The following is a 26,226-nucleotide window of genomic DNA, read 5'->3' on the forward strand; positions in this document are numbered from 1 at the left end:
AACTGATCAAGAGAGATCTGAGAGCAAGAGAGCAAGACCTGATCCGGCCTGAGCAGGCCTGATCCGGCCTGAGCAGGCCTGATCTGGTCTGAGCAGGCCTGATCCGGCCTGAGCAGGCCTGATCTGGTCCGATTCAAGCAAGTCCACGTAGTGCCGCTTGACTCATGCTATGGCTTAATGAACACCTGTTGAGTCAGTGCACCTCATCGATCCTGGCTGGGACCGTCAGTATCGCTCGGGGCCTCCTTACTGAGAGCGGTCCGACCCAGACGCGTCAGGCCAGCGGGGGGCCCGAGGTCGAAGCTGCTGGGAGCCTCCTCGGGGCCTCCACGCTGAGTGCGGTCCCACCCAGACGCGCCAGGCCAACGGCGGGGGCCCGAGGTCGAAGCTGCTGGGAGCCTCCTCGAGGCCTCCACGCTGAGTGCGGTCCTACCCAGACGCGCCAGGCCAACGGCGGGGGCCCGAGGTCGAAGCTGCTGAGATCCTCCTCGGGGCCTCCTCGCTGAGTGCGGCCCGACCCTGAACGCCGTCTCTCTCGTTACAGAGGTCCGGACACCTCCGCGGGGACGTTACGATGAGCCGAGCGAAGACAGCGTCGGCTTCGAAGCCTACCAGGTCAGTGATGGTGGAGCGGCATAGAAGGGTATAGGAACGAGGGAGAGGGATGGAGAGGAGGGGACGGAGAAGTATAGGGAGAGTGAGAGGGGAGAGGAGGAGGACAGAGGAGAGGATGAGAGAGAGAAAGGGGAGAGGCACGGGAAGGAGAGAGAGAGAGAGAGAGAGAGAGGGGGGGACAAGGAGAGAGGTGCGTAAAATATGCAAGCAGAGGAAGAGAACGGGAAGGCAAACGGAACGAACTGATGGCATTTTCTGGTATGGTAGACAAATCTTCTGTCTTAAACCACGCCGCAGTTCTTACCAGGCCACACAGTCTTCGTGTACCAATACATTGATTGGTATTCCATAAGCTTTGATGGCATGCTTCATTGCGCTATCATGCCTTAATTGGTGCCCAAGATGGCAGGATGGGCTGTTAGAGAAGCTAACTTCACCTAACTCAGCGCTGACGGATGGCGCATGGCCGGACTTCTCAGCAGTCTCGCCACTGGCTTTTCACACAGTCTTGTGATTTGCGTTGCGAGGATATGACGGCCGTTTTTGCATGAAAAGTACGACGCCCCCCCCCCTCCCCCCCCCCCCCCCCCACTGGCAGGCATCAACAACGTGACGTGCGAGCTGCAACAACTTTTTAAGTTTGATGATTCCACTTGAGCTTCTGAGAAAATCACCCATTATCGGTGTTATTTCTATAAACCTATGGTGAAGCACATTAAGGCAGATGTCGAATAAATTAGCATATATGTGTTATTGATGTTGTGTACTGATTTACATTGCACAATTATCCAGCCCTTGGCTGGCACCCGAGGCCTCTATTAAACCGTCGGGATTCCCTACTCAGTCGACGAGCTTGACATCACAGAGGCTCGCTGGCTCATGGAATAGCTAATCGTGCCCCGTTCGTGCTCGAGAGACAGCTGCATGGGCCGCGTGCCCGGCATGCACTGGCGTCGCGGCGGCGGCCTTTGCGGCTGCCGGCAGTGTGGCCCCGCCAGCGGCGGCGGTCCGGCCGAGGCCCATCCATCACTGCCGTACCGGCTCGTCCGCCGCGCCGGTCAGGGGGCGCCAGACGCGCGGGGGGCCGCCGCCGTCAGACTCCCCAGCGCGCACACCGCCGCTGTCACGAGCTGGGCTCGCCGACTTCAGCTCCTGCAGCCGCTGCTGACTGCCGTCATCACCGCGGGGTGGGACGGAATGACCCGCTTTCAGCTTCAAGCCCAGGGGTACATATATATATATATATATATATATATATATATATATATATATATATATATATATATATATATATATACATATATATATATATATATATATATATTGCATACCCGCCAATCGCACACCGGCTTGTTTTAACGTGCGCGCTTCGCTCGCTCGTGGTGGCTCCGAAGTGGCGTGACCCACCCGTCCGATTTTCCCGCATACCGGCTGACAAGCACCGTCTAATGGCTGCCTTGTCGGGCACGATCTTTGGCGACTTTGCCATCGGCATGCTGAAATGCGACGACTAAGGCAGAGCGTGCGACACCTTTTCCTGGACTTGAAGAAGGCATCCGGGGACCATGAGGAACATCAAGCTGCTCTGTGTTAAGGCAAAACGACTACTTTTGCGCTCTCAACCATAAATCTGTGGTACTGCTTAACCATGCACTTTTAGGGACAGGTGCCAAGCAGCTATATAGAGCGGTAGCTCATAGCTCCACTGACGAATCACCATGGGATCACCTGTGAGATAGCCAACTTATGGGAGACGGTGCATGTGTTTGTTCCAGGTGCTGTCCTGCACCTAGCTGGCTTTGGCTCTGGCTTGGCTTGGCTTTGGCTTTAGCCGCATATGGAACCAACTCACGTGCATCCCCGTGAGCACATGTTTCGAGATAAAAGTGTTCATAAACGCATGCCTGGCATATATACCTATCAATTGACTGACTTTCCGATTACTAATCAATTACGTTGCTACTGATGCCTACATTATCTGACCGTGATGCATGATGGTCTTTCGTGAGGGTTTAGGGTGTCAGCAGGCATCGCGGCGTCTTTCTGCAACAAATCTGCATATTGTCTTGCAGGCTAGCCAATTATTATGTATGCAAACACCCAGCGGAAATACATTGCATAAAACAATATATTCCGCTCGTCGCCTGCACCTGGTCGCAGATTTTACCACAAATGGAAAGTCCATTGCAGGAAAGTGCCTGATAAAGCCATGGGGTTCCGTTGCCTTTTCAACTAGCGACGGCCACCCGTATTATCTGAGAGCCTGTCATATATTAATGAAACAGCTCTCATAACAAGATTCAAATGGCGAGCTATGTTTTAACCCAGGTAAATAGTATGGTAGATTAGCCATACTTGTTGCCCGTCATCCACAGCAGAAAGCTTTGTATCAATAGCGTAATATATCTCTTATAACTGTGTGGCCACACAAGAAAGCATGCAACAGCAAATAGCACGTAACCTTGTTGCGTGCATCGGGATCTGACGTAAATAATATGATTCAAACTTACATGATATATAGCTGCAGCGAAGCATGCAGACGTACTATGACGGCATGTGTTATTTGTCGTGTTATCGTATGCAGCACATATTGTAGGATGACTCACGGGGACAGAAGTGATGGTCGACACATTCCCAGCTCCGCGGGAAGTAAATGAACTCCTATGCAGAAACCGGCCCTGACTATTTGGCTATAGCGCTTGGCCGTTGACACCACCCCGGCGTTGGACCGTACAACGGTTGGGAACGCCACCTGCTACGCCTGGCCGTCCTGACTGTTCCGTCAACAGGGGTAGACCACCACGTTAGGCCCAGCCAGCCTCTCTAAGCCGTCTGCCTTCCCTTCTGACAGCCCTGCCGGTCCCCCAGCAGCCTCCGCACCACTCACCTTTCCACCACCCGCAGGGAATAAACGAGCGCGAGATGAACAGCCTACACAAGCGCATCCCTGGGCTGCGGCGGCACGACCCCAAGACGTCGACCATCCGGCAACACTACTACCCGGAGGGTGGCTGGGGCTGGGTGGTGTGCGGCTGCGCCTTCCTCGTCCACCTGGTGATCGCTGGCTTCCAGCTCAGCTACGGCGTCCTGCTGCTGCACGTGCTGGCCGCCTGGGGCCGCGAAAGCTACATGAAGGCCGGTGAGTGACGCCGCTTGGTTCTCTGATCGGTGCTCGGTCGGGGCGTGGACGTGAGCGGGTCGTTGTGCCGCTCCGGCGTGACCTCTGACCCCGCCCCGTCCCTGTATGTCCGAGTCGTCCTGTTACATTTTGTCCCTTGGCGCTGTCTCGTTGCGTGGTGTTCTGTGGCTCCCAGTTCGCTCCTGGTGCTCTGTTCTGTGGCTATTACTCCGTTCCTGGTGCTCTGTTCTGTGGCTTCTGCTCCGCTCCTGGTGCTCTGTTCTGTGGCTCCCACTCCGCTCCTGGTGCTTTATTCTGCGGCTCCTGCTCCGCTCCTGGTGCTCTGTTCTGTGACTTCTGCTCCGCTCCTGGTGCTCTGTTCCGTGGCTCCTGCTCCGCTCCTGGTGCTCTGTTTTGTGGCTCCTGCTCCGCTCATGGTGTTCTGTTGTGTTGCTCCTGCTCCGCCCCTGTAGTGTCAGGGTATGACCGCTCTTGTGTGCTGCTGGTCATGCCTCATTCCTACAGTTCCGCGTCACGTCCGGTTCCCGCGTGTGTTCCTCTGATGCCCGTTTTCGCTTGACCCCGGCCGCGCTCCGTTTCTTTGTGCACACGCCTGGTCACGGTCCGTTCCGCGTGTCGCTGCTCGTGCCCGCTCCCCGTGGCTCGGGCGGCGGCGTGGGACGTGCTTGAGGAGCCGGGTCGGTGAGTCAGCTCTGCGGGGCGGGGCCGCGGCCCACCACGCATCAGGGGCGCCGGCTATCGTCGATTCCCATCTGCGGCTCGGTCTGTCGTCACGAACCCGTCATTGGTCACTGACGCCGGGCCGGGCGGGAAGTGGCGCACGCTGCAGCCGGGGCGTACACCGGCGTGAGGCTCGGCGCTGAGAGCAGCAGGAAAAAGCAGGCTGCCTCCTGCTGCTGATGTTGGCTCTGCGGGCTGCAAAGTGGATGTTGCACTCATACGAAATCGGGTACTTTTCTCTCATTCATAGTAATTGCTTGGCTTGCTATACGTTGCACTTCAGTCACGGGCAGAGATAAGTGAGTTTCTGTCGTCTCCTATTCATGTGAGAACTTCGCTGCGGTTCAGTCTTCTATCCCAGACCGCAGCACACGTGTCTGTTATCAGCGTCAGCATGTCGTCAACAACGCGCCAGTCAAACTCCGTCCCCGATTTTAATGAGCCCAGCAATGGTATCGAGATCAGTTGGCTGCTCCAAAGTCCCGACGCGTTGCTTGTTAACGAGGCCCAGCACAATCATGACTCGGTGAACCGTGTGAGAGGCTGGATCTGATGGCCAGCTATCCGGGCCCTCCGGCGAGCCGGTGCCAACCAATCACAGCCGCCGGGGAGCGCGCCAGCCCCTGCATCGAGCGCCGGCTCGTGGCGGGCTTTACCGGACGGGCGTGCCGGTCGCCGCTTTAGATAGACGCGTCCAGCTGGTGCGTCAATACATCTGGCAATGACAAATGAATAGGTCCGCCTCGTCAGGTGTGGACAGCTGCTGACCGGAGCGCCAGCTGCTGACCGGAGCGACAGCTGCTGACCGGAGCGCCGGCCCGGTCCTTGAGAGATGCCCGGGCTGGGAGCTGACGGGGTACCCGGTCCGGCGGCGACCGACCCTGCTGAGGCGTCTCCGGCTGGCCAGCCGGCCACCACCGATCAGGAGAGCCCGCCCGCTGGTCAGCCGGCCACTCCTGATCAGGATAGCTCGCGGCTGGCCAGCCAGCCACCACTGATCAGGATAGCTCGCGGCTGGCCAGCCGGCCACCACTGATTATTATAGCTCGCGGCTGGCCAGCCGGCCACCCCTGGTCGGATAATTATTTGTCGTCCCGGGTAAAGACGAGAACGTGCTCTAAACGTTCATGCCGCACACATAGATGTCGGCTCACTGTTCAAGCGGGTAATGTGCAACTCTGAGAATGAAGCTGGATGTGGAAATGCTGATAGCGTCGATAAACTTCGCAACTATTTTTGTATCCAGTAGAATCGTCGTCACTGACCACTGATCCTAGATGCATCCTGTTAGAACACTCTGAGATACGTGGACCAAACAACATTTCTATTAAGGTCAGATGCTTAAGCAGGGTATTTAGTTGACATCTAGTTATGCACAGGTCATACCTGATCGTATCCCAACATCTTTATCTAGCAGCTGATTGCATATATCTTCAAAGAAATACTTCTTGAACGTAATGGACAGTTTCCCTACTCTCTGACTTGGGCGACATTCGGATAGCGTGATCGCTACATGGCAACAGCACTAGAAGCCCTTGGAGATCCCCCCCATTAAGCAACCCATAAATAGTGTGTTCTATGATTAATCCTTCAGCAGTACTGAGCCTGCGTGATGAATCGACGGCAGCTGGGACTCTGTGTGATGACGCACCTGGCGTCGCCGCACTTCTGCTGAGCGCGACCGCTCTTCGCCACCCTCTCTCGTCATTTTTTGTCAGTAGGGCTCCGCCTAATGCCAACACGATTACCGCGCTAATTGGACTGCGGCGAGCCGCCAACCAAGCGGCAAAAACCAGGTGTCGCCACCGGAGCGGGCCGCACGTGCACCGCCGGCTCTCCTGGTCCGCCGGCAAAAACGGCTCCGATGCCGGCCCGCGTCAGGCAGCTGACTGAGTCCGGCAAACTGACTTCAAGTCTGGGCCGAAACCAGTAACCTGACTACGAGTCTGGGCTGGGTCCAAGGACCTGGCTACGAGCCTCGGGCCGGGCTCGAGAGCCTAGTTCGTATCTGTCACATTTTTTTGAATCTATGGGCGAGTTCAATCATTTTCAGAGCTCATGCGTCCGCGTCCGAGTTTGAGTCGTACGATGTTCAGTCCGAGTCCGTGTCTGAGTTTAAACGTAAGAGTCAAAGTGCAATAGCTTGTCACGGGATCGCTCAAGATAACGGTAGCTTCATGTCAAGCTGTCAGATTCTGAAATCTCCTCGGGTGTAATTGCAATAAGGTAAACGAATCTCGACCCTTTCTGATCATACCTTGACTGGACCGTCACCTCACGTGCCGCCGCGCCGGGTCACCACTGGAATGCGTATCGAAGTTGAGGGGTATATTAATACCATGAAAAGAAGGCTCACGCCACGTTCACAGCGTATAAAAATATAAGTTGCCTAGAAAACTGGAATCTTGCGTACCTTAGCCAAACCTAATTAGTCCTATCCAACCTTGTTTATTTTCTTTACCGTTACCCAAGAACAGGTAACTACGAGTGCCCCTCCCGCCATCCAGCGACGCAATGAACCGTACATTAACAACAGAAAACAGAAAATTAAGTCGCGGACTGAGCTGCATCCAACCGAAAGCAAACCGAGATAAACCTGACGCGCCCAAGCCAGCACGACTCAAAAGGTGCCGTAATGAAACTCTGCCTTCTGCTGTGGGTCTGACCCATGTCTGTTAAAGACCGTCGCCGTCCTGACACGTGGTCTCCTTCTCTCTCCCGGCGCCTTTCTTATTCACACCACGACGCCGCTGGGCGGCGCCACCGGCTGGTCGCGGCCCGCCGGCTCTGACGGCGCCGGCCGCAGGCACGCCGAGTCTGTCGTGTGCGCCCATATGCCGAATTTGATCATCGTTTTCACAACATTGATCTGTTTTGTCGCATGTGATGCTGGGTAGTAGGTGTACGTGTGGCTACCAGTGGGGACGCTTTTTGCTTGATTTGCTTACTTTTGATCCCGTTGTTTGCGTTAAGTTTTAGTCCCACAAGCTTTTTAATATTTCACATTGGTGATGCTTCTATGAATTTTCAGCTGTATAAACATGATATTACCCAATTTTTCCTCAACCTATGTCTGGAAATTGAATTCAAATAGAAGATTCGACCAGAGACCAAGGCTTCTGGAACCAAGTAGCCCATGTTATTGTCCGAGTCCTGATGTCTTGAGACTTAATGTGAATCCGAGTCCACGATTTGTTGTTGCTGAACCCGATTCCGAGTCTGATTAGATCTAAACTGAATCAACTCGCTCGAGTCCACATCCCAGAATGCCACAAATCCGCTCTCGGTTACAGCACGCCGGCCCGGGACGGGCTCGTGAGGCCGGTGAGCGGCGCCGACAGACCGGTCTCGGCGGCCGTGTCACTCCTGTTCCAGGGCCTTGGTGTCGCCCGGCGCCCGCGCCTCTGCAGCGCCCGCTCGTGTCACCGGCCGACGCGTGATGGAACAGCGGGTGTCGGGGACTTCCGCGCCAGGCCGCCCATGGGTCCCCGGTGGCGCTTATGAGCGCCGAGTTATTGCCAGTGGGTTTTTGTTGGGCTGGGCGCGCCTTGATTAATCTGTCACCATTACCCGCGAGATTAATGAAGGACGTGCGTAAAAACCGCGCACGCCTGCCGATGGTGCGAGCCCAAGAGAAAGGATGGTGCGGGTGCGCCGTGCCGACGCCAAGCGACCGTGCAATAGGCTTGCTCTCAGCCCTGATGAAGAAACTGTCACGTGCAGATGGTGAGTATCGCCTGACTCAAAGCTGCTGCCAATACCCGGATGTGTGTGTGGTCCCACAAGCTATCTCACGGGCTAACAGTGAGCAGACACCGCGATGCACTCATGGAGCGTTTACGCCACGTCTTTGAAGACTTCTTTTATCTCCTTGAAGCTTGCTGCAGGTTTGCTGGACTCATCCGATCAGAGGCGGTAGGCCGTTGGTTTACGTGACGGAGCTGAGGCCGTTGGTTTACGTGACGGAGCTGAGGCCGTTGGTTTACGTGACGGAGCTGAGGCCGTTGCGAGCATCCCGTGGCTCCAGCGTGGGACGACAGCGGCACCCTGGGTGTGTCTGGACAGTACATAGGCGCCGACACCGTGTCGGCCGCCGCGGCGTCACGCCCAGTAACGGCAGCCAGCTCTCTGTTAAGCGCCGGGCGGTAACTCACCAGCGCCCACGGCTCCAAAGGACGCTGATAGATGTCACTTTGTTTCCACTTCCCTGCTCCACATCGATCTTCCAAACTCATGCAGTCTTGAAAGAGTCGCGACAGGGTGTGCAGACTTTCTGAGTTCCGGCAGTTCCACTCGATTTAGACGTTCGGAAGTGCGCGCCGTTCAAAATCCCGTTTGACCACTGCTCATTTTACGGTCAGTGCAGTTGTGTTGTTTTAAATGACAACCACCACTTAACAGAGGCATGTCGAAGGGATGTCTTGGGATGCGTTAAGATATTTGTCCGAATTCCTTCAGTTACATGATTTTAGCGCCGTCATTTTGGTCTTGATCGTCCGTCATTCCGCTGATGGGATGTGGGTTTGGATGTTGTCCCCGCACGTCGGTGCGAACCGCCGTCATGCATCACTCACCGGGCGGTGGTCCGTCACATGGATCAGTCGGTCCGTGGAAGCGTGCCGTCCAGTGAGGGCCCGTCCGCCGGTCGAGGTCCTCAGGGCCCAGCGGCCGGGTCAGTCCGGGCCGGGTTCGACGGACCACACTCGCACGCGGACCCGACCGGTTCCGTAACACCCGCCACGTCACGTTACGCTCGGCGGACGGCTGGAGGGTGGCGCCAGGCCGGGAGCCTGATCCCGAGCCCGGCGTGGAGCTCGGCGCTGTTACCGTCACCAGCGTCGGCGCCGAGCTGCCGTCGCCCAACACTGCCCGCATCTCTGTCAACCGCCAGTCAGCACTGCCTACTGTTCTTCTCCGTCCCGTCCGTCGAAAGGAAGTCCGCTTCGCCGGAGTTTCGGGCGTTGTAGAGCTATCGATGGACCAGTCTATTCAATTGGCCAGGAAGCGTCAAGTGCGGTAGTAATCCGCAAAGCAGAAGAATGTAGCTGGTACTCGGACTTCATTTAGGGAATTCTCTCTTTGGTAGGTGCGTGGGAAGCACTGGTATAGGCTGATGGAATTTGATCGCTATGCACACGACGGCATTCGTCTGGGCAGGGGTGTAGTTTCTTTTTCAGTTGGGGAGTTTCATTCCCCCCCCCCCCCCCAACACTTGGGAAACAATAAGCACAGTCCGGAATAAACCCGTTTTTGGGATGTTTTGGGGAAGACTGGGTCATTTTTCACTGCTGGCCACCTAACTCATGTGGCGAAACTACGCCCCCGTGTGTGGGCGCGCGCGCCGTGTGAGCGTGTGCGCCGAGCTCAGGGAATCGCAGGGCGCAGTAAAAGCACCACCCGGAGTCCTTATGCGCAAGTGACGAGACCGAATCGGCGACCGAAGCGTTTTTGAATGTTAAATCAGGGGCCCAATCGGGAGACGAATCAGGAGTTCAATCAGGACACGCTTGCCGCCGCACATCTTGATATGCAGAGCGTCGCCAATGCAGCATGGGCCCCTCTTGCCGCACGGTGCAGATCTGACCTCCTTTCTTTTTATGGTATTTCGGCAGGGCTTATAGCGTGCGGTGGTTCGGTTGAAAGCGATTGAAGTGATCGCGTGAAATATTGCAGCATTACAGTTGGACACCATTGTCGGTCGGCGCCACTTTATTTTTGCAAAAATGTTCTCGTTTCTGAATCGTCTGCATTTTATATCCTCAGTATATCACCAACATCAACGGACGAGGACTCGGATACACTGTGACCCGCATAATTTTGCAATTACGAGACATCCGTCAAGCTGTATGGGCCATTCCAAAGGCACGCCCACAGCCTGGACTCGTTTTGGAAACGTCTAACGCGGGCTATTCGGGGACCAGGCATATGTTTGACTCCGCTTTGTTCAACCCCATTTCTTCGACCTCAATGCCGTATTCAGAACGCCAATAACAGTGCCTACGTTCCTGGGGGCCTGCGAACATCAAAACTTGACAGCTTTCAACCGCACAGTGTGTCGAGATCTACTCCCACGTGAGCAGCATTTTTCGACACCTGTATTGTTGAACATCTACTGTCGACACCCTCGTTGTTGATGTCCCACATTTTGAACACGTTCAGTTATCCAGAAACTACACCGCTCTATGATTGCTCTGAGAGTATGGTATGATTCAGTTGTTTAGTGGCGTTGCTAAGATTGAGAAGCAAGTTTGTGACCTTCGCCAACTGCGTGACCTTTCTTGCCGACCGCGAGCCCGCTGCAGTGCCGGCCCTACGGCTCTGTATTGCCGCCTGTCTCTGGGCAGGCCTCTCCGTGCATATGGGCGATTTCATGACGCTTCTCACGATCCTGTAAGTCCGCATTAACAATGCGATGCGTCATTACGGTGTTTCGAGCTATTTTGGTCCCTTAGGATAACACAAGTTAATGCCGATCGATAGGTCGCATCAGCTTCCTACATGTTATCACTGAAATCTAAGTGGCAATAGTCCAGCTCGGAGGAAACATGCCTCCCCTCCCCATCCGCAGCCGCCGTCCAACAGCGATGGCGGCCTGGCATTACAGCCAACGCCATATCCCGCCGTTTAACATGTGCGACTAAGACAAAGCGTTCCCGACTAGCTGGAAACCCTCTCCTTCAAAACTCTGTGGTTTGTAACACCAAGTCACTCTGTGTGATCCTGCTCCCCGTCTCACATGACAGCGTGGTCTGACACTATGATGCGTTGGACGTACCCTGAGACACTTTATCCCTGTGGTGCAATGTGCGTGAATGTTTGATGCCCTGTTACACCTGTTACACGGTGTCGTCATGCTAAGCTGTATGCGCGTCTTGTTCCAGTCTGGCGGGGCGGTCTGACTTCGCACCCTTTGTGTTGCATCCTGGTGGGGTAGTCTAACTCTGCACGTCCGTGTGCTGCAGTCTGGCCCGTCACGATGATCTTGAACGCCCATGTGCCGCAGTCCATCTGGCCGGTCCGACCCCGTCTCCGATGCACTGCAATTTGGCTGGGCAGTCTGTCTCTGTGTCCCCCGCGCCGCAGTCCGACCAGTCCGGCCCCGCCTCCCGTGCGCCGCAGTCTGACCGGTCAGTCCGACCCCGTACAGTGGTCTGGGTTGCTAGTCGGTCCGACCCCGTGTCCCCGTTGTCTGACTCCACCTCCCCTGCCCCGCAGTCTGGCTGGGCAGTCTGAACCTGAGCGTCAGCCTGCTGGTGACGCCGGCCGTGGTCGGCTTGTGCCGCCGCAAGTCTACCCGCCTGACAGCCGTGCTGGGCGGGCTGGTGGCCGCCCTCGCTTGTCTCTTCACCTCGTTCGCGCAGCAGCTGCATCAAGTCTTCCTCAGGTCAGCCGGTGGCTGAGGCTGCCAGGGGTCGGGTCTTCCTCAGGTCAGCCGGTGGCCGAGACAGCCAGCGGTCATGGCTGCCAGCGGTCATGGCTGCCGGCGGTCGTGGCTGCCAGCGGTCATGGCTGCCAGCGATCATGGCTGCCAGCGATCATGGCTGCCAGCGGTCATGACTGCCGGCGGTCATGGCTGCCAGCGTTCATGACTGCCGGCGGTCATGGCTGCCGGCGACGGACACAGACAGACGCGACGAAAAAACCGCGGTTGCGCTTGGTTAGTCGCTGTGATCAGTTTGAAAAGTAGATCAGGCGGCTCTAAACCGGCTGGGCAGGATAGGGCTGCGGTTAGGCTCGACGGCGCGATGGTGTCTAAGCATGGTCCGGCCCCGTTCAACCGGTGACCGTAGTAACACGCGGTGATTCGCGGTGAGGGGCCCTGGCCGTGGTGGGTGACGCTGTGCCGGCAGTGGGTGATACTGTACCGCCGGTCAGTGATGCTGAGCCCGCGGCGCTGTGTTCCAGTTACGGCGTCGTAATGGGCATCGGCGTGGGTCTGACGCGGGAGACGTCTGACCTGATGACCGGCCAGTACTTCAAACGGCGCCGCGAGTTTGTGGAGATCATCGTCCAGTCTGGCGCCGGCATCGGGCTCACGCTGGTCTCCACCATCCTCCGGTACAGCTTGGGGTACGTGGACCTGGCTGCTACATCAGCATTGGGTGCTGATGCAGTGGGCGGGTACGCTGGACCTTAACGTCTGATGCTGGCGCTCAGTTCCTCGTCCTCCTTTTAGGCTGTATTTGTCCTCAGTGATGTACATCACAGAATGGGTTGGCGTCCCAGCTCAAGTTCCCAGCGGTTCACTGTTTTTGGCTCAGTAATCTGCATAATATTTCAATCATTAGCTAGTAGCATGCATGCATGTATGCAACGCGATATTAACAGTCGGTGAGTGCTGTTTCAGTGATTTTCACTAACGCCTCGAAGTTTCAAAATATGATCTCGTCTTATACCTTCCGTCTTTGTTCGAGCAAGGTATGCTTTAATTACGTGCTCAAATTTTAGAGCGTGTTCATTTTCGTGCTTTTGATTTCATGTACGTCATTACGAAGATGTGCTTTGCTGCTTGTTGTACTGGACGATCTGCCTTCGGTCAGACAACTGCAACAATTATTTAGCCGACGGAGCACGACTCGATACACGTTGTGAGATATGTGAGATAAGTTTTCATTTTGAAATTTTACTTGTAAGGGTAGCATTTGTTTTATACTGTCAATGGCCGAAGAAACGTTATAATGTGTCAGGGTAACTTACGATTTTTAGCTGTCATCGGCACTTCGGAATCAATAAAACTTGGATTTCTGAAAATGCCACAAAGTTCAGTCATCGGCGTACCCAAAGGCAAGCAATTGGCACTGACAGCCTTGGCACAATTGGAGAAAGTGTTCATGACCTGAGATATCAACAAATTTGGAGGTTATGATTTTACGTTTTATTATTTACAATGTGGCGCACGTTCTGTGAACAATTTTGGTTACGAGTGTTCCGCCCAGCTCTCGCACCTATTCGCACAGACTTCACAAACTCAGCCCAGCCGTGAAATAACAAATACTTGCATAACGCCTTGGCTCTTATAAATAACACACATTTTAGCGCCAGGAAATATTGTCACACATTTATCAACTCTCCAACGTGAGCACAACGCTGAAGGCAAACGATGGAGACGGCCGTGGTTCGGGCAGCTGACCCCAATCCACCGACCCACTCATACCCGACCAAATCCCTCCTGAGGCAGCCTTCGGATCAGGCGGGCCTAACACACATCATATATACCCGGGGAGCCGTCCCTCATCACAATTCATTACTTTTTGCGCCCATCCCAAACCATCGAGCAAATACACATATTGTTTGGAGCTGCAATGGCTTGAGATGATGTTGCACGAACTCCTTGGAAGATCCCATTTTAATAAGTCAATTATAAAACCACAACAAATTGCCCTTTCTTGACTGTGGCCTGACCCGGGAACAAGTATTTGCCGAGATGTCTGCCATGTCGCTTCGTCTTTATAAGATGCTTATTATCCTCAGGCAATCCTATGTCTCTAGACGCATCGGCAGTGATCTAAAGCCATTTCAAGGCGGGACATTGTACGCTGCAGAAGTAATCGTCCATGGAATACAGCAAGCCATGGGTCTTACGATCAATGTGTGTTTTGTTACGCCCTGACACTGGCGATGCGCACCTTCATACTAGGATGAATTCCACCCGTATACTAACCAGACAACATGGCAGCAATGCCCATGAATATTACGATTCGTGGCATATGTGGAACCAAGTACTTGACAATCTACAGGGAGTCGAATTGGGGATATTTTGGAAGGGGAGCTTTCGATCGGGAACGAACTTAAAGTGAACGAGATAAGCACGGACTGTTTCGCAGCGACTCGGGCATTTCACACGCGAAAAAAATGGCTTACGTGGCTTTGCCCTGCGCTGTAGTACCTGCCCGTCTCGTGTGCTTTCACCTCGCTGGAAGCCGATGGTCTCGCTCCACGAATGAATGCAACTCGGCCCCCTGTCAAGAGCCGAGTAGCTGGTCCCACACGAATGACTCCAGGTTAACACAAGCATGCCTGGTGGTTATGGTAAGGCCGCGCATCCCCAGGTCAGAGCGTCAGAAACGGTGGTGATGGTAAGGCCGCGCATGCCCAGGTCAGAGCGTCAGAAACGGTGGTTATGGTAAGGCCGCGCATGCCCCAGGTCAGTGCGTCAGAAACGGTGGTGATGGTAAGGCCGCGCATGCCCAGGTCAGAGCGTCAGAAACGGTGGTGATGGTAAGGCCGCGCATGCCCCAGGTCAGAGCGTCAGAAACGGTGGTGATGGTAAGGCCGCGCATGCCCAGGTCAGAGCGTCAGAAACGGTGGTGATGGTAAGGCCGCGCATGCCCAGGTCAGAGCGTCAGAAACGGTGGTGATGGTAAGGCCGCGCATGCCCAGGTCAGAGCGTCAGAAACGGTGGTTATGGTAAGGCCGCGCATGCCCAGGTCAGAGGTCAGAAACGAGGCTCGTGATCTGAACGGCGTTTTTAATTGTGATTTAACATCGCATGACGTGACCATTCATGTCTGTGGTGTCCAATGCGCCCCTTTCAAATGACTAGAAATCACGCCCGAGGTCATGCAAAGTCAAAAGGTCATTTTTCTGGCACGGTACGAAGTGCAGTCACTAAAACGCAACAATTTTGTGAAATTTTAACTGAACTGTGCGCAACGCACAAGTACATATGTCCGGTAGCTCCGGCTTCGGTCCAGCCATGGCCAGGAACGCAGCTGAGCTGCGTACTGGGGTGTGATTGGACGCTGTGTCACGGCAGGTGGCTGGGCTGGCGGCTCGGCCTGCAGGTCATCACCGGCATCGTCTTCAGCACGTTCATCATCGGCATCTTCTATCGGTCCGCGTCGCTCTATCATCCGCAGAGGAGAGCGATACTTCATCTGAAAAACCAGAAACGAAAAGTCAAGGAGAAAAAGGAGTTTAAGGTGTGCGAGCCGCCCTTGCCTCGACATCAATCATCTGGGCTGGGGATACAGCTAATGAGAAGACGTTTTTGTGCGGTTGATTCATAGGACGGCCGTTACTTGTGGACATTTTTACGACTGTCTCCTTCCCGTTATGCAGGTTCTACCTCACGTTAACGATTCCAGCGTGTGTGTAAGCGTGCTTTTTACAACTTTAAGAGGCACTCTCAGCGTATGCCCGCTTGTCTATCGAGCAATGGCAGAGCGTAGTCATCCAGACGCCCACTTGAGGTTTGCCGGATGTTAGAAATTGGACTCGACTATGATTTTGCTTGCTGGAGCGGATGCGGGTGTCTGGTTCTTTTTGCACTGACAAATCTGTTCCATGCTCACGCTTGTGAGACTGAAATCAATGTGCCGGCATAGCGTGCGTTTAGAGCCGGCTGACTTGGTTTCAGATGAAGAACCCGAAGCCGGAGGAGAAGCCCCCGTACCTGGACTGGAGTGTGCTGCGAGCGCGAACCGTGCAGGTGCTGGTGATGTCAGCCGCTCTCGGCGGCCTCGGCATCTACACTCCCGTCATACTGCTGGTGAGACGGCGCCACTCGTGCTGCCGCTCGTGTGCACCGGGGGTCGCCGACCCGCGACGGCACGCTTGGGTCGGGTGGGCGGTGACGTCACACAGGCGGTCACGTGACTGCACGGGTTACTGTGCGACGCCTGGCTTGTGAAGTCATACATAGGCCATGTTTTGGCGGTGTTACGCTTCGCCACATTACTGGTTAGGCTGGCGTGTATTTGTGAATTCAGGGCGCGTCAATTATATTGGTTATTTGCCCGAACTGGTTAAGTTTGGTCAGGCTGCATATCGTGTCATGCTCATTGTCATGCCATGTCATGTCATGTCATGTGACTTTTGGTGGCCTACAGATGGTAGGGTTTATCAAAAGTCGCATTGGTTGGTAAAGTCGCGCAGGAGTCGCATCGCTGACGATGTCACACAGAACGCGTGACTAGCGAAACTGCACAGAAATCACGGATGTCATGTTGCCGGTGAGGTCACACAGAATGGTCGCTTTGTATGGCCGCTCGGAAGCCGCATCGGTGGAGGTAAAAGAGGCCTTTCTGCTGACAACTTAGCGCCATGCGTAGAAATGTCGGCAATCGTGTCATGGTTCGTATCTGTGAAACGGCACGCTGCCGCGCTGCCATGCCCCATCCAAATGCAGACGGCTTTATCATATAACCGTAAATAATGACATGCAAGGCAGCTTCGAGACGAAGCGCGCATCTATAACACTCGTATTATACTACCAAAACTGTGCAGAGTTTGGAGATAGTATTCAGCTGGGCCCACGGCGGTCCAGCCCAGCACCGCCGTGCCGTGCACCTGCGATGATCGTACTACCAAGCCGGGCTCGTACGCAGCGCGCTGACAGTGGATCTGAGCACGAGATGCGCCGTTTGGAGCAAGAGACTGCGAGCTCGTGGCTGGGACCAATCCTCGACTTTTATCTCGATCCTCGGCTTTTATGAGCCGAGACGGATGCCAAAGTCATGAGCCCAATGGCGTCCCGAGAAAAGAACATTGCAATCGGCCCTAATTTTCCGAGGAGATGTGCACATAAACCAAACGTTTAGTGGCGTTGGCCGGGTAGGTTTTACGTCACCATGAATATTTTATTGGGCTCGTTGTCTGTTGGTCGGGAGGGTGTCTTATTTTTTAGTTTACCATGGCGGAAGCATTACTTGTTCCAGTGGCGTTGGCACAGCCCGTGCATGGCGTATGTTTTTTAGATGAACACTGACTCCTATAATCAGGTTGTCAGAACTATCTGATGATCTTGGCCCGGACTGTTAGTACAATAGCACTGGGAACACGTAAGGTTTCATGTCGGTCCATGACACCACCGCCCGGCGGTGGCATTCCGTTCCTGTCGCTTGCTGAGGAAATGCGACGCGTTAGATGGGATCGAACCCGCTTGTGCTGTCCCCCAAACCTAGGGTGCCTGCCAATCTCTGCGTGTCGAAGCCTGCGTCCCATCCACTTCATTGCTGAGGCTGTGCTCTACCAACGGGGCGATAAGCTGTGGCATAACTCATGAACGGCTCCGTGCCGCCCGTTACTGATTTCCGTCGAACATGTTGTCACCAGCTGGGACAGCTGCTCCGGTTTAAGGGCATCAATGATTTTACGGCATTTTTGTTGCCTCTGCCGTTGTTTTTCCTGACCTCGCATATTTCAGAATTAATCTATTAGCGAGGGATGGTGGCATAATTATGTTCGCAAATCTCGAAGGCGACCAGCCTGACGCAACGCGTGGCCTTTTAATAATTCCCTAGCTCAGCGACAGATGGGAAATGACCCGGAAACGAGACTTTATTGCGGCACGGCTATATTTGTTGCCAGTGACAGGCCAGCTTTGCAGGATTAACGGCGCCAGCTCGACGAGAGTGACCCGGATATACGATTTACTGCACCGACAGCTTGAACCCATACAGCTTAACCAACGATTTTCTCTCCTAGCCCCTAGTCAGGCCGAAGTGAAATTTTCCGACGCAGCATCAGCCTGATACTCGCGCTTTAAATTGGGCTCGGCCCAGCTTTCGTGTCGTGCAGTAGTATCTGTTGATGTTACGAGCTTTGGTGCCGCCCGGTATTGAACTCAAAGTCGCGCCGGCAGCACCTCATTATCGCCGACCGGAGCGCCGCCGGCGTCGTCCCAGAGGCGTGTGGCACTGGGCCGGACGGCGCGCAGGAATGCCGCCGCATAACTCGGGCTGCGCTGATTTAGTTGCGGCGCTGTCACCACGCGCCGGGCCGCCGAGCCAGCGGCGGCGCCGCGCCGTGTCACCGCTGCCAGGGTCGCGGCGTTGTCCGGCCGCGTGGGTCTCGCCACGCGTGTGCGTCAGCCGGGCGGGAGGAGAGCACGGCGCCACGGCAGCCTCCCGGTTCGGCGCGCGTCACCTGGCGGCGACCGCACAGCGGCGCGCGGCGGCCGGTGCCGCGACGCGACCCCGGCCGCGTGCGCTTGCACCGGCGCACCGGGCGGCCCCGACTGGGCAGGAGCCCGGCTGGAGCGGGGCCCGGACGCTGCCAGAGCGGCCCAACGTCGGCCTCGTGCGGGAGCCGGCCTGCCCGAGCGTCGCGCTGCATTGAGAGCCGGCGTCTCTCGGGGGCTTCGCGGAGGCGTGTGACGGACTGTGCGCCTCTCAGCGCTCGGTCCGAGGATCGCGTGATCGAGGTGTCGGCTCTCGTCTACACGATCCGAGGAGCTCCCGGGCACCTTTCATCTTCTATTTGGGCCGCCGTCGCCTCAACCCTGACGAGTTAATCTGCCGATCTGGCGCCAGCAGCGCCCTGAGAAGGTGCTATTCCCGTCCAGAGGCGGGTATCACGCCGGGCACGTCCGGAGAACCGCAATGAACGACACCGGGGCACCGTGGACTTAGATCGGCGCTGAGACCTCACACCAATCGTGCGGAACGGCAAGAGGTGCCCCCGCAAGCAGCCCTCACAGAGGCTCTCTTCAGTCTGGGCGGCGTCCCGACAGCCCGACCGGAGTGCTGTGATTTCCGTTTTCTCGGCCGGGGCGGGCGCCGGGCGGCACGTGCAGGTCGCGGGCGGGATGTCACCTCGAGCACGGCGACCCACCGACGCCGTTCGGTCATTAAACTCGCCGGCTGCCGGCGTCTCCGGCCGATGAATAATTGCCGTTCCGCTGAAGTGACCTGTCTTGAGCAGGCCAGAGAGGGCTGCGCCACGGCACTGCCAGGCGGGGTGGCACAGGAGGGGCGGCCACCGGGGCAGCCTTGCCTCGGGGGCAGCCACGCCGGACGCACCGCTGCTTGGTGTAGCTAGGCAGTGGTAGTTACAAGTGCGGGGTTTTGGGCAGTCTCCTGAGCTACGATGGCATTCAGCGAAGCTACAGAGTTCGACCATTGATGGATAGGTATGATGCCCGCCATGTTTGACATCACATGTAGCAACGTATTTACTGAACCCAATAATAAACTTTACGCAATGGAATCGACGTATTTTCCGTTGGTGGAAGTGTTATGGACAATGGATATTTAGCAATTCATAGGCCTCATTAAATACCTTGTGCTGTTTAATTCATGTTTGGATTTAAGGATACGTCGACGACAGTGTTTTTTCTGTGCCATTAAATACCCCGCATTTTTAAAGAATTACAAATCAGGCATATATAGATATGATTAGATGATGATATGACACAACAATATATCTGGTCTATCTTCAGGCAATGGGGCCAAAGAGAAAGGTGGCGAAGCAGGGAGGAGCAGAAGGGGGCAAGACTATGTTTTTCCGCTTTTAAATTCTGAGAGGCCTGCCTTTCCCAAAACCAGGGAGTCTGTTGCTTCTTATAAATTACCAAAATTCATATCAAGGACGCCCCCATAACGGAGCTAGGAGGTGCTGACTCGGACCCGGAAGGCCCTTCCCTGGGTCATAAGATGCCTCTATGAAATTGACAGGTGGTGTTTGGTACAGACCCCTTTTCTGGAGACGGAGGCGCACTTATGCACAACATGGCCCTAGTTCCGGGTCAGTGTGGCCTGCTTTGGGGCAATGGCCCCCTGTGCGGGATCTGGAGGTCCGCTTTGTGACTTGTAATGATCTTGTTCTGGATTGGCAGGCATTGGAAGGATTGGTATTGACGTATGCATCAACATGATAAAGGGCCACGCGAACCCTCTCCCCGTCCCCTAGAGTATGACACTTCCCAGGGGAGGAATATTCTGAAAGGAGGCCCCGTTTTGTCCAGGAGGCCCCCTGGAAATACCCCTCCCCCCCCCCCCGCTCTCAACTCGAAAACCGCGGTCCCGTCATTGATGTGCAGAGCAGGGTCAGGGAGAGCAAATAATCACTTTGAATGGTGCAGGAAGGAAGGACTGGACGTCGTCTGACCGTCTCATCAGATAGTGCAGTGTAAAGAGGAGGGACTGGGTGTCGTCTGACGGTGCCTGTCTCCTCAGATGGAGCAGTGTAAAGAGGATGTGGAGACTGTCTGACGGTTCCCGTCTCCTCAAATGGAGCAGTGTTAAGAGGAGGGACGGGACGCCGTATGACGGTTCCTGTCTCCTCAGATGGAGCAGTGTTAAGAGGAGGGACTGGACGCCGTCTGACAGTTCCCGTCTCTTCAGATGGAGCAGTGTTAAGAGGAGGGACGGGACGCCGTCTGACGGTTCCCGTCTCCTCAGATGGAGCAGTGTTAAGAGGAGGGACTGGACGCCGTCTGACGGTTCCCGTCTCTTCAGATGGAGCAGTGTTAAGAGGGGGGACGGGACGCCGTCTGACGCTTCCCGTCTCCTCAGATGGTGTATTGTAAGAAGGAGGACCTGGACACCGCCTGGGGGCGCCTGTCTCTTCAGATGGTGCAGTGTGAGGAGGAGAGACTGGACACCATCTGACGCTGCCCGCCTCCTCAGATGGTGCAGTGTGAAGAGGAGGGACTGGACGCCGGCTCTCTCGGCCTCCTGCAGACTTTCCTGGGGCTGGCACTGGCCCTGGGCTGCCTGGGCTGCGGCGTCGTTGTGGTCCGGCCGTCAACCCAGTGCTGGATCTCACGACAGTACCTCTGCCAAGCCACCCTTCTCGGCATCAGTAAGTGACTCTACTCCAGGGGACCGCCATGAGACCCGCGCGGTCCCGAGCCCCACGACAGCACCTCTGTCGGCCACCTTTTTCGCCACAGGTAGACGACGCCCGCAGTATTCCCGACATGCATGCATTGCAGGCAATGAACCTTGCATGACGAGCTGACTGGCATGCGGCCCTGTGCAGCATCTCGCTACATGGCCGTTCGTGTGTTCATGACGGTTAGCTGGCATCCTCACACGGTGTGGTTTCGTCTACGCCCGCCTGCTCCATGTTTTTCGCAGGCGAACTGTCGATACCGTTGCAGATGCATTAAAGCGGTACTTGTCCGGGTTGCATAATGCAGTGAGTCTATGGCATGTGTAGCTGCATGTGGTTGATGGCGCTGAGGCATCCATAATTTGCATCGTGCATGTAAACCGGCTGTTTGCATGCAAATAATTCCAGTAACATACTGAATGACTTCCCTTGAGCGAACTATGGAGAAGCTTTCTGAGCTGTTTGCCGTTCCGGGTCGGGCATTGGCGTGTTTTGTGTTAACGATGAACGACTAAACCATTCTCTGAATGATTGGTATCAGACTGGAAAAGTGCCGTCCTGTTTTTGGTGTCCCAGTATCTTGAGCGCAACGTTCCCGTTCATCCCGTACACGCCCTAGGAACCCGCCCCCGGTCGCGGCTGTTTGTATTATCAGATCGGAGGAAAGCCGGGACATGCGGTGTTGGAGGTACTCAACGCCCGTTTCATAAATCCGTCGTAATTGGCTGCGTGACTGATGGGCCCATCATCCGTCATGAGCTCGGCGGTCGCGGGAAATCCGACACTTACGCAGACGCGGGGCTGGGTGAGGGGGAGGGAAGGGGACGCCGCGTCGGGCTGGCCGCCGAGCCGAGCCGAGCTGCGCTGGGACGGGCCGGGATTCGCACCACCACATCGCGGTCACAGTGAGCCGAGCCGCGGAGCGTCACAGCTTCGTGACGAGTCTCCGTCACATCCAGCAGCTGACGTCTCGTATCTGACGCAGCACAAGTGCCCTGGCTTGATGACTTACCCCATGCTGAGGCCCGAAGCGGGACCGCAAACCCGAACGACGCCAGAGTCCGCCCTATGTTGTCGTCCGGTCTTTGTCTTCTTTGTCGAGAGGATCATTTCTCTTGCGGGGCAGCGTTCCAACGCTGTGCCTTTGTTTCCCTCAAGGGTCATTTTTTGCTTCCCTGTTTTGTCTGAGTTCTTTCACCCGCACATTTGTCAGTAATCAAGGCTTAATGACTGAGTTCGTCGGAGGCTGGTGCACTGTTTGTAAACTGTGCTGCCATCAGGTTCGCTTTTTTCTCTACCTGCCCCCTCCCGTGCGTCTCTCGTTGAAGGCAACAGATTTTCTCCCAAAATTAGTAAATAAAATAGAGGGTGACCACGGTTTGTTTTTGTTTGTTCATCAGTACAGCACATGAATTCAAGATATTGTCTAATCCCAGCGTAGGATCTGGGGCGAGCGCTTTACAATTATTTCGCTGGTCGCCAACACTTCATGTGATGTCGATCGACTGGCTTGTCTGATTTTTGCGGATTCATTTGGATTACAACTTCATGAACCTGAATCATTACAAGCTCCGAGCCCTCTCTCCCTTGCACCTACTGCTTGATGAAGCTTGACCACCTCCCCCTCCCCGCCGTTCCGCAGGCATCAGCCTGCTCGCCCTGGCTGTGATCGAAGGCTATCACGGCTACGTGCTCTTCACCTGGCTGTACGGTGTCCTGCTGGGCGGCTACCGGTACGCCATCAAGGTGTACACGTTCGAGCGCGTGCGAGCGCGCAACTTCAGCCGCGCCTGGGCGCTGGTGCAGGCGGCTGCCTCCCTCAGCTGCCTGGTGGCGGCGCCCATCACCGGTGAGACCCGAGCGAGGCCGTCCAGTCGGCGCCTCTGCGCCACATGCTCAATCGATGCCAACACCAGTGACGTCACCGCCCGATAAGCTGTTGAGCGCTATTCATTCTGCATGCGATTGGTTGGGATTTATTTTAAGGCCATTTGAGTCCTTTATTCCGCTTTATTTGAGGCCGTTCCGCCGTAAGTGCTCGACGCCGGGCAGCGGAGCAATGGGCCGTGTGATCCCCTCGCGGGCGAGCCTCAGCTCCAGCTTATAGACGACAGTGGAGTAGTTTTGAACTATTTACGACTATCTCAGGACTGAATAGAGCTGGATGCATGAAACACTGCTAGATAGATGTGGGCCTCTGTGACCTTTCCAAGGCTGCGTGCTCATCGGTTTCCGTTCTGAAATTAGGATACCGCTTGCCAATGACCCGGTGGCCATGTCCCGCTAAAAACTAAACAAAGCCGACCGAAAGGTCGAGCTTGGCTTTCGACACATGATTATATCCATATCACTTGCAAATCAAACGAAAGGCCTACGTCTGCAAAAGCTAACAACAGGACAGAATGGTGCCACACTTGATTGCACCGCGCACTAATGTCAGACCCGGCCAATGACCTGACGTAATTTGGGCATACATACTTCAGAGTACACTAGAAATTTATATCCGTCAAGTAGTGAAATACCTGCGGGACTACCCCAAATACGCGCTGCAGCTTTGGAAATGGTACACGGGTGTCACATGGCAGACGGCACGGTGTACGGGCACAGGTGGACCTTTCCTTGTACCCGGCTGTCAGTCCTGCTGCTGTCGTTGGTAGTTTAATGCTCACGAGCAGCAGCGATGCCCAAACCAGCTACGGGGTCAGCACAGTCTGGCTATATGTCCGGATCACTCTTGTCTCTGAACGTCGGCGCTTTAAGACCACGCCGCTGCCCTCTTCAGGCTACATCAACCGTCGGAGCCCGAAGGCCGGCTACTACTTTTCGAGTGTGATGGTGCTGCTCAGCGCGTGCGTCTTCTTCATGATGAACTTGTACCGCAACAAGCTGAAGAAGATGGACACGTCGCTGTCGTACACGACCGTCGACAGTCAGCTGTCGTCGGGTCACGACGCGTGCCAGCTGTCGGTGGAGCATGACAGCGCACACAAGGTGTGCACCTGCGCCTTCCCGCCGGAGGAGGGCAGCGCCCACTCGTCGGGAGCCTTCGGCCGGGCGCCGCCACTGCAGCGCGTCGGCAAGTCAATCTCGTTCGCCAACTCGGTGGACGTGCTAGACGACGGGGCGCTGCTGGAGCGCGTGCCAGACGGACTGACGTGTATCTCGGAGGAGGGCCTGCTGGACCAGCTGGACAACTACAGCTACTACTTCCCCGGCGACTGCATCACCAGCTGCGATAAGGTGGAGAACTTCCTGCTGCACACGGAGCGCTCGCTGGGCCGGCCGGGCGAGTCGGTGTTCCTGGCGCGGCCGTTGCAGCTGTCCGGCGCGGTCAGCGTTAGTGAGCCGGAGTTCCTCGGCAGACTGGGCGCCGTGCGGCTGGAGGAGGAGGCCCGCCGCCCGCCGCCGCCGCCGCCGCCGCCTCCACCGCCGCCGCCGCCGCTCGGCCCCAGGGGCTCAATACTGCGCAACGGCGCGCAGTGGCGGCCGCAGAACGAGATGAGTGTGATCGACGAGATGACCACGTCGGTGTGATGACTGCGGCGCACGTCCGGCCAGCTGACGGCCGTGCGTCACAGGTCACCTGACCACGCGCTCCCGCTGAGGTAGTGCTGTTACGTGTGGGATGACGTGAGAGGGAATTGTTTTAGGTCGGTGCTAAAAGTTGGATATATTGTGACGCTGAAGAGAGAAGTGTCCCCAGTCAATTTGGACGTGGGTTGCCACTCACTCGCACTCAAGTTAAAGTCCGGTGCAAGTTGTGCGTATTCAATGCTTCTGTGACGAATTATCAAATGAGAATGGCGTGTTGTTGCTTCTACAGGTCTCACGCGGTGGCTCGCTTCATCAAAGGCCAGACCTTTGAGTCATGTAGCCAAATGCCTCACGAGCACGGTTAACTGACATGGTGGTCTCGTTCCAAATGTTCTGTCCTTTTGTGTGGTTACAGGACCCGTTACGACGTGCATCCGTTTTGAAATGGCCGGGCTGCTCTTGGCGTCTGTGGTTCGGTGGTTGTGTTCACTGGACCATACTCAGAGGTAGATGTTGGCATCGGTTGTGGTGATTTTTCTACGTCCTTGTCACATTTATCAATGTGACGGCGTGTATCGCGTCCTCTCCTGTTATCATCATTCATCCATTGGACTGCAAGTGTCCTTTTTTAGTGACCTTGCTGGCACCCGAGTCGGCCTTGCCGTGAATGTAAGGTCACAGAGTGGTGCCAGGTCACGGAGTAGTGCCAGGTCATTGAGTGGCGCCAGGCCGCGAAGTGGTGCAAAGTCACGGAGTGGTTCCGGGTCATGGAGTGCTGCCAGGTGCCAGAAGTGTTGCCAGGTCACGGAGTGTTGCCAGGTCACGGAGTGCTGCCAGGTCCCGAGGTGGTGTCAGGTCACGGAATGGTGCCAGGTCACGGAGTAATGCCAGGTCATGGAGTGGTGCCAGACCGCGAAATGGCGCCAGGTTACGGAGTGGTACCGGATCATGGAGTGCTGCCAGGTGCCAGAGGTGTTGCCAGGTCACGGAGTGCTGCCAGGTCACGGAGGGGTGCCAGGTCACGGAGTGGTAGCGGGTCACGGAGTGCCGCCAGGAGTGTTGCCAGGTCACGGAGTGGTGCCAGGTCACGGAGTGGTACCGGGTCATGGAGTGATACCAGGCGGTGTCTGTGACGGTGACGCTGGCTCTGTTTCTCACTGGTGGAGTGTACCAGGGACGTCTAGTCAGTCAGTATTAGCGACCACACGGCGTCGTGTCCAGCGCGTGTGAGAAGTAGCTAGTCAGGTTTCCCTGCTCTTCCCATTGTGCCAAGTATGGCTGCGTTACTGTTACTGAGCGCTTAGGTCATGTTCGTGATGCTCTTCGAATCTATACACAATCATGGGTGTTATATGATCTGTCATTCGTGTCTGTTGTAGAATAAAGTGTCACTGTGTCCTGTCATTGACGGCGTTTGCTGCGCGGGTTTAAGTTCAGTTCTCAAGTTCGTTCACTCGTCCTCATTCACATTCGCGGGCTTGCATATTGTTCGTAGAAGTGCGTACGCAAAGTTGCTTCATGTTTGTTGGTTGTAAACCATTTGTATCTGTTTCTTTACGTCAGGCCGGCGTCATTACACTAGCCAGCCATTTTCAATCTTTTGGTTATATTTATCTTTGTTAATACAGCACGTATTTATATTATAAGAAACTTGCGAT

The 26,226-nt window shown here is 55.5% G+C and overlaps 1 protein-coding gene across 1 annotated transcript; it reads left to right on the forward strand.

The window, feature by feature from the left end:
- Positions 1-544: 544 nt before the first annotated feature.
- LOC119106919 (monocarboxylate transporter 2) lies at positions 545-25,931 on the forward strand (the record flags this gene model as incomplete). Its single annotated transcript, XM_037230271.1, is given in 9 exon segments — positions 545-615; positions 3,520-3,754; positions 11,690-11,858; positions 12,380-12,544; positions 15,231-15,396; positions 15,834-15,965; positions 20,827-21,001; positions 22,677-22,883; positions 23,817-25,931. Coding segments are annotated over 8 exon segments (1,983 nt in total). The 3' UTR covers positions 24,569-25,931.
- Between the last annotated feature and the right edge of the window lie 295 nt (positions 25,932-26,226).

The sequence above is a fragment of the Pollicipes pollicipes genome, unplaced genomic scaffold, assembly GCF_011947565.3.
Source record: "Pollicipes pollicipes isolate AB1234 unplaced genomic scaffold, Ppol_2.1 Scaffold_6464;HRSCAF=7665_pilon_pilon_pilon, whole genome shotgun sequence".
In the NCBI taxonomy this organism is placed as follows: Eukaryota; Metazoa; Arthropoda; class Thecostraca; order Pollicipedomorpha; family Pollicipedidae; genus Pollicipes; species Pollicipes pollicipes.